General features: G+C 43.9%; 2 protein-coding genes across 4 annotated transcripts in view; one reads left to right on the forward strand and one right to left on the reverse strand.

Moving 5' to 3' along the window:
• abcb6 (ATP binding cassette subfamily B member 6 (LAN blood group)) overlaps window positions 1–6,881 on the forward strand; it is a 52,792-nt gene extending 45,911 nt beyond the window's left edge. For all 3 annotated transcript variants that reach the window (XM_062967278.1, XM_062967279.1, XM_062967280.1), the window contains 4 exons: window positions 1,050–1,162; window positions 1,968–2,062; window positions 4,617–4,685; window positions 5,905–6,881. In XM_062967278.1, coding sequence (XP_062823348.1) covers window positions 1,050–1,162; window positions 1,968–2,062; window positions 4,617–4,685; window positions 5,905–6,322 — 695 coding nt within the window. In that variant the 3' untranslated portion in view covers window positions 6,323–6,881. The remainder of the gene's footprint in view (window positions 1–1,049; window positions 1,163–1,967; window positions 2,063–4,616; window positions 4,686–5,904) is intronic.
• Window positions 6,882–8,692: 1,811 nt separating this feature from the next.
• On the reverse strand, window positions 8,693–20,590 carry LOC103279116 (uncharacterized). The gene is made up of 7 exons (XM_008112527.2): window positions 20,056–20,590; window positions 15,374–15,580; window positions 14,717–14,887; window positions 13,273–13,404; window positions 12,204–12,376; window positions 11,127–11,375; window positions 8,693–10,229 (listed from the first exon to the last, which is right to left on the reverse strand). Exons 1-7 carry the CDS (start codon window positions 20,588–20,590, stop codon window positions 10,032–10,034), a joined length of 1,665 nt encoding a protein of 554 aa, XP_008110734.2. The 3' UTR covers window positions 8,693–10,031.

The raw sequence follows: 20,590 nt of genomic DNA on the forward strand, positions 1-20,590 counted from the left end.
GCTGTTAGCCTCGAGCTGATTATATTAGAAAGTGCACCTTTCCTGTTGTAATTCACTGGAAGTGATGTGACTTTGCACCCAAAAGCTATGGGTTCAATCCCCAGTTTCTCCAGATTGATTAAATATTCCTCCTTGAGAGTCTGCAAAGCTGCTATTGATTCGTATAAAGAGTCCTGAATCAGCCAACAGGGCAGTGGTCTGACTCAGTAGAAGGTAGCTCCCTATCTTCCTATGAGTAGTTTGGAAAGGTGCTTTTCAAAAGTAATTTATGCTGTTGCTCATTGTAGTATTTAAAAAGTAAGCTATTCCTGTTCCATATGAAAATGTTGAAAAAACCTAACCTATTACTCTGTTGATTACTTTTCCATTGCTTTCTAGTTCGTTTGTTTTTCAGGTGGGGGACTTGAGGATCAAGAATGATCTTAAACTTGAAAACTTAAAATTAACTAGAAATGATTACTTATTATACCCTTGAAGTAACTTTGCTTTTGCTTTTAAAATATAACTGTTTTGCTCCATAAAGTAGTTACAGACAACAATATTACCTGCTAAATGTGACATCCAAGTCCTGATCCTATCTGAGTTGAACCTGAGGGGCCTGACCCCCCACTCTTACCATCTTCCTCCAAGTAATTGAAGCCAACACTGGCCTTCCAAGTGGCTGTGAAAATTGTCACAGGGGACTGTTTATCTCAGTTGTAACACTGAAAAAACTATACCTATCAACATAAGAAGGGCTTTGTGGTATTCAAGCTCCTCCCTCTAAATGAGATCAGCTGAAAGAGGCTTTGTCTAAAAAAATGGAGCTAGGCTGCCCAGTTAGTTCACTTGCCCTACTTTTAAGAAGCTGGGCTGTAAAACTTTGGAATTACTTTGTCTGGGCAGACACCAAATCTCCCTAGGCAGTGAAACCTGGGATGCATATCAAGATGGCAGCCAAAGGTTTGTCATGCTGTGTCTGCATGACATCAGTTGAAGATTGACACCTAGATGATTACCTTACCTTTGACGGCATTTTATTTTCCCAATTATTTGCATGTTTCTGGCAGGTTATGAGACACAGGTGGGCGAACGAGGTCTGAAGCTGAGTGGTGGGGAGAAGCAGAGAGTTGCTATTGCCCGCACCATCTTGAAGAACCCCCAGATCATTTTGTTTGATGAGGTAAAGGATAAGAGTTCTTAAGTATATTAATTAACAGCTCTCCAAGCAGCCCTTCAGTAGCCAAACAATGCGTACAGGTTGCAGAAGTACATGTTGAGAATCCCTTATCCAAAATGCTTGGGAACAGAAGCATTTTGGGCTTTGGAATTGGGGTGGGGATTTTGGAATATTTGCATATACAGAATGAGATGAGATCTCTTGGACATGGGACCAAAGTCTAAGCATGGGATTCATTCATGTTTCATGGACAACTTATGCATATAGCCTGAAGATAATTTTAAATACAATATTTTTAGTCATGCATGAAACTAAGTTTGTGCACATTGAACCATCAGAAAACAAAAGTGTTACTATTTCAGTCACCCACATGGGGGGTTTTGGAATATTATTTGTTTCAGAATTTGAACTAAGAGATGCTCAACTTGTGTGAGTAAATTTTCAGACTTGATATCCATGCTTTCACCTACCCACTTTCTAAAAGATATCCACACAAAGCATTTGTGGACCTCTCTGTGTTCTCCGGTACTATTTTATAGCATGCTTCCAACCCAAGTATAGTCAAAACATAGGATTCATTATTAGCTGTGGTTTCAGGTAGAAGGGTCTTGGGGTGTATCCCACAAGATTCTAGGGCCATATTGTTTATCTCTCAACAGTTTGCTGTGGGAACATTATGGCATGGTTGGCTTATATTTACAAATGTGCCAGTGGCTGGGCATTGGGAAATGATGTCAAATGACATTATCAGAATCCCTTTCCTACCCATCCTAATGCTAGCACTTGCAATTGTCTTCGGATCTTACAGGCAACATCAGCATTGGACACAAAAACTGAGAGGAGTATCCAAGCATCCCTGGCTAAAGTGTGTGCAAACCGAACCACCATCATTGTGGCTCACAGGTAAGGAAGGGGAAACATCTTGCCATAGAAGTTTTGCATACTGTGCTTCAGTATAATAGCAGGAGTGGGGTGTGCTGCAATGTTCCCCACTAACCCAGTGCAGACTTAGACCACGTTTCAGTTACATTGGTTAGCTATTAATAGGAAGCGTTGTGAACTGTAGGTGCAGTCCACATATTTATGTGTTGAGCTAAACCGACTGGACTGTTAGCTAGTGAAGCTGTTATAAAAGGTGAATTATATGTACTCGCTGCATCATTCTGGACTGTCTGAAATTTCCAAGTACTTCCAAGGGCATCCCACACATAGTCTGCATTGCAGTAATTGAAGTGGGAGGTAATCAAGGCATATATCGCCATGGTCAGATCAGACATCTTCAGTTGTGGATGCAACGGGCACACTAATTTTATTTGTGTGCAGACATGTTTGTGGTTTGTACTAAAACCTGAACATCCAGACTCAGAGTTGAGGCCTGGAATCCTCTTAAGCAGCAAGCTTGAGATTTCAGGGAGAGTGTTATCTCATCTAGCAGATGCTAAATCTTTGTACCCTGATCCACCAGACAGGTGTGGCTCTCTCAATTTTTTCACCCTCATCGAGTTCATTACTGACAATAGACACTGTTTCAATAGGTAGAGGCAAGCCCCCAAATTATGTGCGATAGAAGCCATTAACCGAGTCCTTGTACTCCTCAGATTTAAATGTGAATTTTTTTCTGTACGAATCAAAAACACATTAGAAACATAACAACATAAGAAGCTTCCTGGAAAAGGTGAAGGATCTGTTTTGTCCTCCCTCCAAAATTGTTTATTATGTTTTAATAAGACAGATACTACAGTGATGAGGAAAAAATACAATATAAAAGAGAATAAATACCCAAACTCAAAAAAGACCGTCAGTACTCTACCCCTTCCCTCAATCCACTCTGCACCCCAACTGATTAAAAATTGATTTCCCACCCCACCAGCCAAAGATATCGATAACCTTTCATTGCTGCCTAACTATAATTTAAACATCTTCTTAAAAATTGAATAAAGCTCAGTCTTTAAGGTGTATTGTTATTTTTCCTTTCTTTTTGTGGAGGAACAAAAAGTATTCCTAATCTTTTTTTTAAATCTTCAAATATTTATCTTTAATAGTAGGCACTTTGTTCATCTATGCCATTTCAAATGTCTTTAAAATCCATTCTTCTTCTGTTGGGAGAGCAGGATTTCTTTCTTTTTGGGGATACAATACTGTGGCTGCTAAAGTCATGTTATGGAATACCTTGTAGATAACCAGTTTCATTTGCTTCTTTGGAAATCCCAATAAAAATAATTCTGGTTTCAGCTGGATTCTGATTTTAAAGATACCTTGCATGGATGTCTGTATCAGCTTCCAGTACTTTTTAGCTTTTTCACAAGTCCAGCACATGTGATAAAAATACCTTCTTGGATATGTCTTGTTTCCAACTGTGGTTTGAAAGGTGCCTCTAAGAAGCCCACAAGCATATCCTGAAGGTCTTGTCCTCAACCACTGTACCCTGTCTGGCAATTGGGAGTCATGGGTGTGCCATTTAACATTTGGCCTCCATAACATGTTGAATTTAGAGCCAGCATTTTAATTCTGCCATGACTTTGACATGTAGACTTATCTAGAACTAAAGATGGCCCAACTAGAAAGGTGGCAGTTGCCTTAAGGGCCTTTTTGGGTGGGGAAGTGGGTTATAAATTGCATAAAAATTCAGTGTGTACATGTGTGTATGTGTGAGTGAAGAGTGTTTTAGAAATGGGCAGGAAGCCATCTCTGGATTCATTTTGGCTGGTACTGCCATTGGAGTATCTGTTCTCTCCTTTTGTTCACTTCCTTCTGCAAACTTTCAGCAAGAACCAGGGAGAAGGGGCAAAAAGGACAATTTTATCCTCTCCCTTGTCCCTCTACTTCTTCCAGGAAATTGCCCATAAGCTGATAAAGACAGATCACTGCTGGGAGCGCTTTTTGCTATGCAAAGTCAAATAAGAAGTCTGAATGCCACCTTGCTGAATCATTGTGGCATGGATTGGCAGAGCCAAATGGATCTCTACGGGGGCTTGTGATAACTTTGCTACCGGCCTGGCTCTTAACCCATTCCACACATACCATGATTCAATCTACCTAAGGCTGCCTTTTAGTACATGTTCGTAGCTCAGAGCAAGTGCTAGAATTCTTGGGCTAATTTTTCTGGCTTCTTGTTATAGAGGCCATTTCCAGTTTTTAATTTTAAAAAAATATTTTTAATTTTTTGACTCAAAACAGCAAGTGGAGGTCCTTGCACCTTGTTTTAAAGGAGAACTGTGAACAGCTTAATCACATTTTTTATAGAAAACATTTTGGAAGGGAAGATGGCACATATTGCTTGCCTCTGCTGTGGCTGTTTCTGTTTGCCTGAATTTGCTTGAGCTGACAAGGGCTCGGTCTATCTAAGAGTACATAGAGCTCAGTGCAGTATATTTTTGAGATATAGGGCTGGGAGGAACAGTCATTATTGTGTTATGGATCATTGTTGGCATGTTTATCAATTGTACTTTCTTTGCAGACTATCTACTGTGGTGAAGGCTGATCAAATCCTAGTCCTCCGGGAGGGCCAAGTGATAGAGCGAGGAAGGTAAACTGCTGGCTTATGCCCTAGGTCATGTTCAAATAAATAGACATTCTGTGGCCATATAATTCAGTCAAGAACAATGGGATTCTGTGGTCTGAATAATTTAGGCACCATCTCATTTATCTTGCTGAATCTAGTTGTGTTGATCATCATGAAAAATGGCAAGGAGGTATGGAAGCCATCAGGAATTTCGTTCTATGTCCAGCCACTAGAAATTTTGTCCTTCTATCTCTTTAGCTTTTGAAATGTCAGCCTATACATTTTGAAACATGTTTTTGTAATTAAAAAGTGCTAGAAACGTACTCTTAGATTAACAAAAGAGATAGAAGGAGAAAAAACTGGGCATTCTTGTTGCATAGATTCAGCCGTGGTATCCATGATTGATGAAAAAATATTTTGTTGGGCTGTGTAATCTATGAGTTTCACTTCTCCTGTCAAATGCCAGCAGACCCTTTCCCCCCTAAACTAGACTGAGCTTGGGACTTCTTTCAGGTTCTCAACACCCACCAATCCAATTCATATAAGAAATGGAAAGCAAGGCCATACTGTGCCTTCCATTTTCAAGCATTCCCTCTCCCCTCCTGGCCCAATAGGTTGAGTAACTATGCTGCTTCATATATGTCTTCTGAATTATCCTTCATCTTTGGTTCATATTTTTGTGATGATTCTTCTCCTTGACAGCAAGCTGTGGCAAGGTCTTTATGGCAGCTAGAGTTGGTTAGCAGGGGTCTTCCTGATTTGGATGGGGGACAAAAAAATAAGAGCATTGCCTCACAACAGGAATTCTGCCTCTCGTGACATTTTCCTTCAGCTTCCAATGCCTAGCATTGCAGAGAGTGAGTGCATTATTGAACACCACTCTCACACACAACTTCTTGTACTTCCTGTGTTTGAATTATCTTCATAACTTTGTTTTCCCCCTTTCTTTGAAGCATGTATTTCTAAATGCTCGACTGAAGTTTTAAATTACTGCAATGCTAGCAATTCAGCGAGTGAACAGAAATTTCAGTTGGGAGTGCAGAGTTCTTATTTGAGGAGGCAGCATCTTCATTTTGCCCCTTCCCCAGCTACAGCCTTGTTGATAAGACAGAATAAAAACAGGATGTACATATGCGCTTGGACAGAAGTGGAGGCTTATGGAGGTTTCTTCTAGTCTCATCCAGAGGCTGAAAGGTGTGTCTTCTATGCATACATCTAAAAAACCTGCCTCTGTATTCTACAGGCATAAGGAGCTGATGGAGAAGGGTGGAGTCTACTGTGATATGTGGTTGCAACAAGGAAGTGAGGCACCCCCTTCAGACCAAGGAAACAATATGGATGTTGAGGAGATGTCTGAGGACAAGGGCAGTATCACCTCCCAAAAACCAGGCAGTAAGAAAAGTGCCACAGAGGCACAGGAAGGCAATTTGGAGGGTGGTAACACCTCTGAAATACCTGAAGGCGGGAAGAATCCTGAAGGTGACGAGGAAAGTCAAAAGCCTGGTGAGACACAAGTAAGCGAGGTACAGACCACTGTGTCACAGAAAGCCAAGAAGAAGAAAAAGAAGAAGGGTAGCATGTCTGAAGGCAGCGAGACCACAGAAAGCACTGTGAGTGACGAAGAGAGTGATGAAGATACAGAAACCACCTCTGAATCATAGCCAAACAATAGGGGGAATATGCTGAGCAACCCCATAGAGACAGATGCAGCAGCAGCAGCAGTTCCTGCTAGATCAGGGTTGAAGGCCAAGAAGCAGCTGACATCCCGTCGTCGTATTTGTGACTACTTGCAGCATTATGCCTGGAGGTTCAGATCACGTTCACAGAGATCCACCACATTGAAAAATGGCCATAGAGATGAAACTCGAGGTCTGAAGTGCACAGTTCTCAGCAAGTGCTGCTTTACGTCGGCAGGGCCCGCCCACCAGGCCAGGAGCCAGAGACTTTTCTTCCAAGCTGCTGTCAGTGATGCAGACAAATATGTGCTCAGGGATCCAGGTGTATTATCAATGATTAATGAAGCGGGGGAGGGGCTGGATCCAGAGCCATCTTTCTCTAAGATTCTGATTGGTAAAGATGAATACTAGTATGAACGGGGCAGAGAGTGACAGGAGGCACAAAGGAATGCTGCCAGCACTTTGTATATGACCGTCGTTTTTTTGTAGGTTGATTTTGAAATGTGTTTTAATTTTCATAAATCTCTCCATGTTTTCAGATGAATCTGTGAATCCAGATTTTTCTTTCTCAGCTGTGGCAGGAGGCAAGGAGGGACATGAAAGATTGGAAGCTGGATGGCTTCTATTATGAGGGCCCTTTTCTGCTTTTATGCTGGTGGGAGAACAGTAGTACTCACACCAGATGTTTAGACAGAGGTCATACTTATTGGGGCATTTGGCCAAAAGGGATACTAGAGTAGTTGTGGGTGGGTTCCACACTTCCACTGATTATTTACATTTTGACATTCATAAAATTACAGACTGCTGTATTATTTCACAATAGACAGACAGGACAGGACAGAGGAGATGCCTTATACATTCCTCTTCCAGCTACGTTCAGGAACACAAGCACACTCACCATCTTCCTGCCCTTTTTGACCACAGGGGATTATGTCCCAGGCTTTCATTGGCCCACTGTGTTCTGTCTGCGTTATATAGGCAGGTCATTATGTTTACAAGAATGAGAGCCCAAAGATATATCTTGCCTTGAAATCTGATTGCTGGAACTTTCACATTATCTTGGTTACCCATGCTTATAGTTATAACAAAGAAAATGTCCTTTCCTTAATAACATTTCTATAGTAATAGTTTTTATGGGTAGCCAGTATCTATTTGGGGAAATTAAGGCAGTGGCATAGCAGGTTAAACTGCTGAACTGTGGAACTTGCTGACCGAAGGTCAGCGGTTCGAATCTGCGGGACGGGGTGAGTTCCTGTTGTTAGCCCCAGCTTCTGCCAACCTACCAGCTCAAAAACATGCATATGTGAGTAGATCAATAGATACTGCTTTGGTGGGAAGATAACGGTGCTCCATGCACTCATGCCAGCCACATGACCTAGGAGGCGTTTGGGAACAGTGCCGGCTCTTCAGCTTAGAAATGGAGATGAGCACTAACCCCCACAGTCCGACTCGACTGAATGTCAAGGAGAAACCTTTACCTTCACTTATGGCAGAAAAATTATTTTTCTGAGGACTGAGCAAGGATCATATCTTGACGAAAGTGAAGAGAAATAACAGATCAGTGTGTTAACAATCAGTCTCCCTAGCTGACTTCTTTTCCACGTTATATAACCTGAATCCACTTGTTTCCCAGTGAAATCAGATCTGGCTCCTATCTTCTCATCTATGTGTGATTAAAGTCACACACAGCTTCAAAGGTTGTTGTAAAACGAAAGCATCCATTGGACATGATATTGTTGTGGTCGCAAAGTGACACCTCACTAGGCCTTGGCATCTCCATAAAGAAAACTTTTGAGGTGCCAGTGTAACCCAGTGGGTTTATGGCTACGGATGGGCTCTCGGAAGCAACAGAAAAATGGCATAAAAGTTGTGGGTTAAGGGTCAGTTGTTTACTCTGAAAGGTAAGAATGGAAGACTTTAGACCAGAAGGGCATTAAGAACTGTGTTGGAATTATCAAACTCTGCATCCCTCCAGAACAGGAAAGAGGAAACGTTTTCCTGCTACCTCTAACTCAGTGGTTCTCAACTGGTAAACTGGATAGGATTACTGCAGTAGCAGTAATCGGGGGCCCCATCTGTTTTATTTCTTCTCATTAGAGCTAGCCCTACCAGGAGGCACATTTTCCTAAAGCAACTTAGGGGTGGGATGTAGCAGTGAGGTGCTGAGAACTGTGCAACACCTAGGCTGGTGTGCCTCTGTCATATGTAGTAGTGGTCATCGTGCTGATTTCAATTACCACTATGATCAGCTTTGAAATGTGAAATACTGTACATCTGGTCATTTGCATCAAGAAAGAAAAGTGTATTGGGCCAGCTTCTCAAACAAGTCCAATGATAAGTAAACATTAACAGGAGTAAGCCATGAACACAGTGGTCCTTTATTCAAACGGTTGTTTTACAGCTTGTTCCCACTAACTTGTCTCAGCAGAGGAACTTTTGAGATTTACATCCACTGAGATGGAGTTGGGTACATGTGAGAGAGATGCATAGCCCCCTGCCTTACTCCCTAGCGGAAATGGGGCAAATTGCCACCTAGAAGGTAAATGGTAGTATAGTACCCATTTGGACTTGCCACACTTCCATGATGATCTATTCTATTGTCCTAGCATCTATTGCTCTCACTGCTCTGTTGATGGCCACCAGTGGTGTAGTGGAGCCAGGATACATGGGGCAAAGCACCATCACCTTTTGACTTGTAGGAATGACATCTGTCATCAATCCTCAAGGCTTCCCCTGTTCCACTGAGCTTAATTAAATCCTTAAGAGTTGGGTGTAGGTAGGGTGGAAAGATTTTTTACCAAAACTGTATTTGTTGACATATTCCTATGGTCAAGAAAATAAATTTAGAATGGCTTTGCCATGAATAGTCAATTAAAATCTAGAATGAAGTTCCCTGGTGGAAATGATGACTACTGAAACTGGTTTGCTGATATGGCTTAATACAACTTCCAACATTTCTTGGTTCTCCTGTTGTCTTCATGAGCTCCTGCATGTTAGCATTTACCACTACACCACTGATGGCCATATTCCCATTAATGACTGGTGCTGGACCCGTGATCTGTGAATATTTCTCGTATATCCATGTGTTTGTGTGTATAGGTTGAGTATCCTTATCTGGAATACTCCAAAATCCAAACTTTCCACATAGGTGGCTGAGATCATTGACACCCTTGCTTTCTAGTGGTTCAATGCACATGTTTCATACACAAAGGTATTAAAAATATTGGGTATAAAATTAACTTCAGACTATGCATATAAGGTATATATAAAACATAAATTAATTTTGTTTTGATATTTGTATCTTATCTCTAAGCTAGCTCATTATGCATATGAAAATATTCCAAAACTTGAAATACAGAACTTTTTTGATCTCAAGCATTTCAGATAAGGGATGCTCAACCCTGTATATATCCTTGATAATAATGTAAAATCAAGGTTTGCTAACCTTGGTTTCTCATTTTGGCCGTAGCTACTTAAAATGTTCTTTGAGAGTCCAGCACTGCAGCTTACTAGGAATGCCTCAACCTATCCTAGCCATGTTCCTCTGCCATTCCATGCCAGCTCCTTGGACAGCCTTCTCAAGTAATTCCACTCAGTCCCAAAAGGTAAACATCTTCGTGGGCAAGGGGAAAAGCTACAGCATATCTGGCTGTGATCTTGAGGACAAACCCAGATCCATAGCCCAGCAGGCTGCTCATTCATCCTCCTGTGGCAGCTGCTGGTGCCTACTCTGATACCACAGCATTGTAGGAAGGTTTTGACATCCTTGGTAGCGGCGCTGGCGTTCCTCCTCACCCAGGGGTGGCACAGAATGGCAGGGTGCTCCTGCTAATGTGACATTGAGCAGCTGGGCTGGGACACCAGAGGCCAAGACTGCAGACCAGGGGCCCACCTGCAAGAAAGAAGAAAAAGCTTCATTTTGGCCTACCACTTGGTGGTTCTTCCTTTTTCTCAGAAAGAAAATGTGGGATGGGGTAGCCATGCCAGTTTATTGCAGCAATAATGGTTGCCATTCTTGTGACAATGTAAAGTCTAAGCTTGCAGGGTTGTTTTTTGGAACAGCAGTTCACTTACCATATTCAGACGTAAGTGCATCAGGAGGGCTTGCTTACTTCTATTTGGTGAAATAACTAGGATTCTACAAATAACTGCACTCAACAAATAGAGCACTATGGTTCCACTTCAACTACCATAGCAACATTCCATGAATCAGGTTTTGTAGCTTGTTCAGAGGCACCAGAGGAGCTTTCTGGCTAAGAATTCAAAATGTCCCTTCCTCAACAGCCACTCCTAGGATCTCATGGATATTAAAGTGGAATGACAGTGCTATATTTCTTCAGTGCAAATTGACCCTGGACTCCATGGTGGCTTCCCAAACAACAGAGGAACAGAGCCCTGCCATTTACAGGGTTGGTTGCTGACCTGAAAGCTGCCAGGTTCGAATCCCACCCGGGGAGAGTGCGGATGAGCTCCCTCTATCAGCTCCAGCTCCATGCGGGGACATGAGAGAAGCCTCCCACAAGGATGGTAAAAACATCAAAACATCCAGGTGTCCCCTGGGCAACGTCCTTGCAGACGGCCAATTCTCTCACTCCAGAAGCGACTCAAGTTGCTCCTGACACAATAAAAAACCAAAAACTTACAGGGGCAGATGCCTGGCAAGTGGGGTTAGGGTGGTTGAGCTAGGAGACACTACTTAGCTACATAACTAAGCTTATATATAAGTAGATGATACATAATTGCAGCCATGGTCTCTCATCTATATGACTTTGCTCTTTGTGTCACTTACTGGCAAGATATGCTGGAGCAGACACTGGTCAGGCTGCAGCCCTGCCCAGAATTCAGCAAAAGCCGAACCACCAGTGGTAGCTCCGGTGCTACGGACTAGCACCACATTGGGATGGCGTCGTGATGCCCGTAGCTTCTTTGCCAATGGACCTGGATAGCTCTGGTCAAGGAAGAGGAGGACCCTACGGGCATTGCAGTTTTCCAGGTCAGCTAAGAGCTCTGTGATGGGGTACCTCTCCTTCGGATCAGCCTGTTAGTAGGGAAGTGGAAAGAACAGCTCATCAGCACCTGCCCTTTTGTTGCAGCCCCCCACCCCACAACTCTACAGTTCAGAGATCAAGGGAATTCCACTGCCTGGGACTTAAAAGAGGCAGATTAAATAGGAAAGAGCAGGCCAGGGCCAGCACCCACTGCTTAGCCGGTCTTGCTTTCTCCCTGCAGGCACACATGAAAGAGCTGGACAAGCCTTTGAAGGGAACAGATGAGAGAAGAGGGCTGAGTCCCCACCTGCAGTTCTGTCAACATCTCTCTGCCTTCCATGGGCTGTCCAGGACATGCTGGGACAGGTGGGATGACCCCTCCCCCTTGCCAATTCTACAGCAAGAGGGGATCCCTTCACTTTCCACTTTCAGCCAATGGAGCCCTGGCCACCAAATACAAACCTAAAATGGGCAGAAAAGTCTCTAGAAGGGATACTGCTGCCTTGCTTCTGAATAAGCATCTTTGTAACTTCCATGATGGCTGAATTTCTCTTGTGGAGTGCAACTATGGTTGTCCAACTCGGTAGGAGAACATCTTCTACCACACCTGAGCGCAGTAGGCCAGTGTGACACAAAGACAACCCTGTCCTTCACCAAAAGGTGGAAGATCAGTAGAAACAGAGAAGGGGGCAGTTGCCTGTGCAACTTCTCTGTAAGGCAGTTACCTCCCACAAAGTGACTGCTCCCTTTGACGGCAGAGATTGAATGGACTGGTATTTTTAATGAGAATGGAGGGTGCAAAGACTGGTACCAGGTGAGAATATTCAGACAGAGACAGCCCAGGCCCCAAATAGGCACACCTCCCACCACAAACTCACAATGCCATTACGGTTGGAATCCCACAAAAGCATTGTGCCATCACTTGCTGCTGGGCTGTTGAGGTAGAGCACCAGTGAGTCGGCACAGTGGAGGCTCCTGCAGAGCAAGGCGAGGTGGGAGCGGATGGCCAGCTTCTCTGTGGCGGGATGCACTTCACCCATCTCCACAGCAACTGCCAGTAAAGAAGAGGGAAAGGTCACCCCAGGCCTCATGAATCAGTTCCTTCACCTCTGGTCTCCAATAATATCTACATTCCTTTTCCAACCACCTACCACCATCCTGCCCTTTTTGGGAAGGGGGCGCCCATTACGAAGCATGGAAAAATGGACTAGGCTCTCACACTGCAAGAAAGCCACTCCGTCTGTGTGATTCAGGGTAGTCATCATTTTTTTAAAATAAATCTGTTAAGGGAGCAATGATGGCACTCCGAAAATCAAAGTTTGTGGGGAATGTTGGGGCCATAGTAGTGATCAATAATAGGGAAGGGTAGGACAAAAGCTTTTGGAAGCTTAGTTTTTGGACTAAAACTACCAATATTCCCTGGCTCGGAAACCTGGAAGCCACAGTTCCACCTCCCTGATTTTTCCTGGCTTAGGAAAGTACATGGGAGTCCCCGGTGGCTCAGTGTGTTAAACCACTGAGATGCTGAACTTGCTGACCAAAGGTCAGTGGTTTGAATCTAGAGAGTGGGATGAACTCCCACTGTTAACCTCACTTTTTGCCAACCTATCAGTTCGAAAACATGCAAATGTGAGTAGATCAATAGGTACCGCTCTGGTGGGAAGGTAACAGCGCTCCATGCAGTCATGCTGCCACATGACCTTGGAGTTGTCTACAGACGCCGGCTCTTCGGCTGAGAAATGGAGATGAGCACCAAACCCCAGAGTTGGATACAACTAGACTTAATGTAAGAGGAAAACCTTTATCTAGGGAAGTACATGGAATAGACCCAACAGATGTTGAAACCCCAAGCGATCCTGGTCTATGACCAGCAGCACTGACGTTCAAACAGCATAGTAATAATTTTCCCAGAAACTCAGTGGGATTTCCCCATTCTTTCTCTTGTACCTGAGGCCTGTCCCTCATTTGCAAAGAAGGCCTTGATGTGCTCTTGACGGAAGCCATTTCGCCGAAGCATCTGGTAGAAGAGCAGGAGGTTCTGGGCATGGTGGGGGTAGGTCACTTGCTCCTGCCAGCCACCTACAGAGGAAGTGATGTCAGAAATCCAAGTAATTGGGAAAGGAGGGGAAAACAGCCCTGGCTGGAAGAGCTCAAGAAAGGAAATAGAGAGCAAGGATGGGAGTGGCAGAATTCTAGGGGCAGCCACCGAAAAGGCCATACTTCACATTCTCACAATTTTTACCTGTGAAGGTAATGGGACTGAAAGATAGGTCTCTCTGCAGGTCACAGGTTCTGGGAAGGCTCATGGGGAAGATACAGTTTATCAAATAGCCTGGATGTGCTTATGGGGCTTTATAGGTCATTACATTATGTTTTTAAATGTGTTTTTAGTTTGTAAACTTTCTTGTGCTGGGCTTGGTCCCACTTGTAAGCCGTCCAAATCCCTTCAGGGCGATGGTGGCAGGATATAAAAAGAAATAATAATAATAATAATAATAATAATTATTATTATTATTATTATTACCAGCACTTTTCATTGTGTTGAGGAACAAACCAGCAACAGTGGAGCAGGGGTATTGCATGATCCTTGTTACAGTTTCAGTTAATGCCCCAGTTGCTGTTCTTTGTACCAGATGAAGTTTCCATACACACTTCAAAGGCAGTCCCATTTCAAGTATATTACAGTAATCTACATGGGATGTAACAAAGACATGCACAAAACATCTCTGGGCCTCCAGATTCAAAGATGAGTCCAGGAGTACACCTAAATTGCAAGCCTGAATGTTCAGGGCGAGTGTAAACCCATCTAGCACAAGCTGTATCCCTATTTATTAATCAACCTAACCAGGAAAACCTCTATTTCTATGGATTGTGCTTCAATTTGTTTGCCTTTATCCACTCCATAATTGATACTGAACACTGGTTTGGAACCAAAGCAGCTTGGGTGGAAAGGAGAAACAGAAATGTTATCAGCACAGTAGCAGCAGCAAAGCTCAAACGCCTGGACAACACTTTCATTAAGATTTTTAATAGCATGGAGGACAGAACAGAGCCCTGTGGGATATCACAGATCAATACCAAATAGTGAACAGGAATACCCCAGCACCACCTTCAGGGGTTGCCCCTCTAGAAAGGACTGTAGCTAAGCTTACATCTTCTGGAACTAATCCTGCCTTTCAAGAACAGGCAGGTCTGTTATACCTGTGCCCAGGAAAAGAAGGCAAACTCCAAAGTTTGGGGCTATGATTGGGTTTACTGTATTTCAGGGCACCATTTAAGAGGGACAAAGACTCAGGCCACCCCCCCCCACCCCCCCACCCCCCCCCCCACACACACACTAGCTCCAGATGTAAACAAAAAAAAACAACCAGCCATTCTATAGGCCACACACCTGCAATCAGCACTGCATGGTCACACGTCTGATACATGCGGCATGATTTGTACATGGGGAGCTGCTGACGGTGGCACCGCCGTGTATTCTTGTTGAGTTCACAGTAAGCAGCTGTGGAACTGGAGCTAACCAGAGACAGAGTCTGAGGACACAGGCCAAATCCATGGAGATCTGTAAAAGGAAAGAACAAGCTGGGGCAGGGTGGGAGCACAAATTGTCCTGAAATTGGATGCTGGAAATAAGCAAAGCAGGGCATAAGTCTCCCTTATGAAGAGCCAGTGTTGGGCTATGAAGGCCAGAGTTTGAGTCCTTGCTTGGGCATGGAAACCAACTGGGTGACCTTGGACAAGTCAAATTCTCACAGCCTCTGAGGAAAGCACCCTCTGAACAAAACTTGCCAATGAGAGATCGAGAAACAACAAACATGTCTTTGGGCATTGAGAAGGTTGTTACTCCCTTTCTTGGTAATGTCTGGTGATACAACCACAAAGGCATACTGTATAATCATACAGTCCCCAGTCATACAGACTCAGCTGCCTCCAGCTCTGAACAGCTATTCAGTAATTCATGGGAAACAGGTTGGATCTGCTGCTTTCCTCTCCCTGTCCTCCATGATTGCTAATGTGCCTCCCTCCGAATACCAGTCCAGGTACCAACCCATGCAGTGCAGGTTTTGCAGGTGTTTGGGGTCCTGGGTTGCCACCACCGTGGGCAAAAAATGGATTTCACAGAGCCCAACTGGGGCTTCTTCCCGGCGGACACGTCCTGATGCCCGCTGGCTCCATCCCTTGCCACGTCCTGGCCTGCGCTTCAGCTGGTTCTCACAATGGTTCCTCTGGGCAGGGGTCAAACACTCATAGCTGCCTGGAGGAAAAGCATGAGCAAATTCAGAATAAAAACCTTATAGAAGCTTCATGGGTACATCCCCACACAAAACAACAACAACAAAACATTTCACTGTGTCAATGGTAACTAACTGAACTAGATGAATATTCTCTCAATTGTAATGATAACCTAGAGAGTTCCCTTTTAAAAAGTTATCTGCCACCTACTCTAGGAATCCTTCATCCAGCATAATCATTGCCCAGATTGGATAGAGGATTGTAGTCCAAAAATTTAATTTAAAGCTCCAAAAAGAACATTCAGGACCTTGTGTCAGCTTGTCAGAGCAGCCACAGCTTCCTTCACAGCAAAGCATTAAAGGATTAATCCAGAAAGTGCCATTCATGGTTTCCCACTATACTCTGGCTATGTCTGAAGAAAACCAGAAGCCAGTTAAATATGCTCACAATTTTGGGCCAGTTATGCATGTGCACAAATGAAAAAAAGAAATACAAACCAAAGCTGGAATTAATTAGGGCACTTAGGATGCATAATTCAGAGTTATGAATTGGTGTTCATAATAATAATAATAATAATAATAATAATAATAATAATAATAATAATAATAATAATAATAATAATACCAGACATCACAGTTGTGGAAAAGAAAAAGGTTTGGATCATTGATGTCACCATCCCAGGTGACAGTCTCATTGACGAAAAATAACAGGAAAAACTCAGCCGCTATCAGGACCTCAAGATTGAACTTCAAAGACTCTTGCAGAAACCAGTACAGGTGGTCCCGGTGGTGATTGGCACATTGGGTGCCGTGCCACAAGATCTCAGCCAGCATTTGGAAACAATAGACATTGACAAAATCACGATCTGCCAACTGCAAAAGGCCACCCTACTGGGATCTGCACGCATCATCCGAAAATACATCACACAGTTCTAGACACTTGGGAAGTGTTCAACTTGTGATATTGTGAAATGAAATCCAGCATATCTATCTTGTTTGCTGTGTCATACAATAATAATAATAATAATAATAATAATAATAATAATAATAATAACAATAATGCTTTATTTATAACCCGCCTCCATCTCCCCGAGAGGACTCGGAGTGGTTTTTTTTTTCGTGTCAGGAGCAACCGAAGTTGCTTCTGGAGTGAGAGAATTGGCCGTCTGCAAGGACGTTGCCCAGGGGACGCCCGGATGTTTTGATGTTTTACCATCCTTGTGGGGGGCTTCTCTCATGTCCCCGCATGGAGCTGGAGCTGATAGAGGGAGCTCATCCGCACTCTCCCCAGGTGGGATTCAAACCTGGCAACTTTCAGGTCAGCAACCCAACCTTCCAGTCACTTAGTCCACTACGCTATCTGGGGGCTCCTACTCGGAGTGGTGTACATGGGGACCAAGCCCAAGAATCAAACAGATAAAGCAGAATACAATAACAGCATATATAATTAACAATTAACAATAAAATAAACATTGAGTGGATATCAGAACAAAAGGTGGAACTATTAATACTTGATAGGGATGGCAAGCATATGGAAAAATGCAAGGTAATAAAATTAGGAATAGGAATAAAGTGCAGGAGATTAGGGCAGTAAACAATTAAGACAGGGTGGAGATAAAAACTGACCTATTGTTCGAAAGCACGTTGGAACATCCAAGTCTTCACATTTTTGCGAAATGTGGCCAGGGTGGGAGCGAATGTAATCTCCCTGGGGAGAGAGTTCCAGAGCGGGGGTGGGGGTGAGGGGGCCGCTGAAAAGGCCCTTTCCCTCGTCCTCACCAGTCACGTTTGGACAGAGGTGGAAGTGAGAGAAGGGCCTCCCCAGAAGATCTAAGAGCCCACGCTGGTTCATAGGAGAAGATACGGTTATGTAGATAAGCAGAACCTGAGCCATCTAGGGCTTTATAGGTCATAACCTGCACTGTGAATTAGGTCTGGAAAATTATTGGTAGCCAGTTCAACTGCTTCAAAAGAGGTGTCGTGCGCTCCCTGTAGCTGGCTCCTGTTAACAGCCTGGCCTCCGATCTTTGCACCAATTGCAGTTTCCGGGCCGTCTTTAAAAGCAGCCCCACGTAGAGTGCATTGTAGTAATCCAATCTAGATGTAACCAAGGAGCGGACCACCATGACAAAGTCAGACTTCTCATAGTACGGTTACAGTGTTCCCTCACTACTTCACGGTTCACTTTTTCGTGGATTTGCTGTTTGCGGTTTTTCAATAAACTCTAAAAGACTATTATAAATCATAAAAAAATACAATTTGCAGCCTAAGAAAGGGAGGAAGGAGAAGCCAAAGAGAGAGAAAAGGAGGCCAAGCGGCAACAGGAGGAGAAGGAGGCAATTTATCAACACACGATTGGTTGATAAAGACTTAAAATAGTGTATAACTACTAAAATGATGTATGAATATTAAAATAAATATAGTGTCTCTACTTCGCGGATTTTCACTTATTGTGGGTGGTCCTGGAACCTAACCCCAGTGATAAGTGAGGGAACACTGTATTTTAGTTCTTAGGGACCACTAGTGGTTCACTGACCACAGGTTGGGAACCACTGCTCTGAATCACAGCGACTAGAGCATGCATGGGCCAACTTCGGCCCCCAGGTGTTTTTGACTTCAACTCCCACAATTCTTAACAGCCTACTGGCATAAGTTTAACTGTGCAAAGGCCAACACCTGAGCATCAAGTGTCAACGCTGAGTGCAGGAGGACTCCCAGATTGTGGACCTGTGTCCTCAGGGGGAGTGTAACCCCATCAAGCACAGGTTGCCACCCTATACCCTGATTTGTTTGATTTGTTTATTTATTAAATTAGGGAATATTGGGGGACCCTGGAAATCTCTCAATCCCCACTTAACAGGCAGCAGACACCTTGATCTCCTATTGACATCAGGAAGCACCTGGCTTGATTTTTCCACAACCTCTCAGACAAGAGATCTCCAGTATGAGAATAGTGACAGGGATCCTTGTTGCTAACTGTCACACTGGAGATCGCTCACAAGAGGAGGTGGAAACATCAGCCAGATGCTTCTCAGTTAACAGAGAAAGTGACCCCTTTCACTTGCAGTGGTTGCTTTTTCCATTAAGTAAGAATGCGGAGGGTCAGGCTGAGAGATACTCCCTAGCCATGTAATCAAAGGTAGTTATACCGTAGCTAATCATGGCCACAACAACCAGGAATTCCCTACACAGTGCAATCTCAGAGCTCATTACTTCTCTACTGTAAATCATTCTAATCTAAGTCAGGGTCTTTCCTCTGTCCGCAACTTGTAACAGTGAAATAACCATGGTCATTGTCAGTAGAGTCTTGCTTATCCAACATTCTGAATTATCCAACGCAGTCTACCTTTTAGTAGTCAATGTTTTTGCAGTCAATGCTTTCAATACATTGTGATGTTTTGGTGCTAAATTCGTAAATACAGTAATTACTACATAACGATACCGTGTATTGAACTACTTTTTCCGTCCATTTGTTGTAAAACAAGATGTTTTGGTGCTTAATTTGTAAAATCATAACGTAATTTGTTAATAGGCTTTTCATCAATCCTTCCTTATTATCCAACATTTTTGCTTACCCAACTTTCTGCCGGCCCGTTTATGTTGGATAAGTGAGACTCTACTGTACTTTGAAGTGAAGCAGGAGGAGGCAAAATTTCTTTTAAAAACAGAGGGAGGAAAAGGGGTAGTAGTACAGTAGAGTCTCACTTATCCAACATAAACGGGCCGGCAGAATGTTGGATAAGCGAATATGTTGGATAATAAGGAGGGATTGAGGAAAAGCCTATTAAACATCAAATTCGCTCATGATTTTACAAATTAAGCATCAAAACATCATGTAATACAACAAATTTGACAGAAAAAGTAGTTCAATACACAGTAATGCTATGTAGTAATTATTGTATTTATGAACTTAGCACCAAATTATCACGAGATATTGAAAACATTGACTACAAAAATGCGTTGGATAATCCAGAACGTTGGATAAGCGAGTGTTGGATAAGTGAGACTCTACTGTAGTTGTTTCCGCTGCAATGTTTGGCTGATTAAGTCATAAGGTTAACTGATTTACAAACAGTGCTGACATAGATATAATTTGGTTCCCGTCCCCTTGATCTGGTCATGTAAGTGTGATTTATTGTTATAATTGTATTATTTTACTTTGTTTAATAATGTGTATTATGTTGTTATGTAATGTTTGTGTCTGCTTTTATGACTGAGTCCTGAGTCCCATCCGGGAGATAGGGCGGTATATAAATAAAGTTTTTATTATTATTATTATTATTATTAATAATAATAAATCCATTATATTTAATTCATTAAATTTTATTTAATCAAACAGCAGCAGTGTTTTTCTATTATAATTGAAAAGAGGCATACAACTTGACTGATTTCTAAACTGTGTGTCGTCAGGGCTTAATGTACCAAAAACTCATATCTTGTAGCTAGAAAATGTTGTCGGCAACATCCTTCTCCGCAAGCCACCCACTCACTCACTCACCCAGGTAGAGCCTGTCCCGGCTCCGGCAGCGGCGCGGACTGACGTTGAAGTCCAGGTAGAAGAGGAGGATTGGGTGTCCGAAGCTGGCGCCGGGGCTGGGGTCCAGCACCAGGATGGCGTCTTGCCCCGCCGCGGCCGCCGGGCGAGAGAGGGCTCCTCCGCTGGCGTTGTGGCCGAGGGCGGGCGCCTGGGCGGCGGAGGCGGCGGCGCGGTCCCCCCAGCCGTCGGGGAGCAGGGCGCGCAGCTTGGTCCCGGGCCGCGCGGGAGACGAGACGTAGACGGCGGGCGCAGGGCCCTGCGCGGAGGAGGAGGAAGCGGAGGAGAGGCGCGCCAGGCGCTGACACTGCGCCCGAGGAAGCAGCCCGCCGCGCTCCGGGCAAGGGCCCGAGGCCACGTGCCGCAGCGCCGCCGAGGCCCACCGAGACACGCGCCACGCCGGGAAGCGCCGCTCCCCCGACGGCGAGGACAGCGGCGACGCCTCTCCCGAGACGGAGAAGGAGGCGAGCAGGGCCAGCGGCCACAGCAGCGCGGCCAT

Source organism: Anolis carolinensis, chromosome 1, assembly GCF_035594765.1.
Source record: "Anolis carolinensis isolate JA03-04 chromosome 1, rAnoCar3.1.pri, whole genome shotgun sequence".
NCBI classification, from domain to species: domain Eukaryota; kingdom Metazoa; phylum Chordata; class Lepidosauria; order Squamata; family Dactyloidae; genus Anolis; species Anolis carolinensis.

Excerpts from the sequence above, each read along its gene's own strand:
- LOC103279116 (XM_008112527.2), bottom strand. The coding sequence starts at position 20,590 with ATGGCCGCGCTGCTGTGGCCGCTGGCCCTGCTCGCCTCCTTCTCCGTC. Across the intron at positions 14,888-15,373 it reads GCAAAACCTGCACTGCATGG|ATCTCCATGGATTTGGCCTG; the intron begins GTTGGTACCTGG and ends TTCCTTTTACAG. Across the intron at positions 10,230-11,126 it reads TGCTCCAGCATATCTTGCCA|GTGGGCCCCTGGTCTGCAGT; the intron begins GTAAGTGACACA and ends TCTTTCTTGCAG.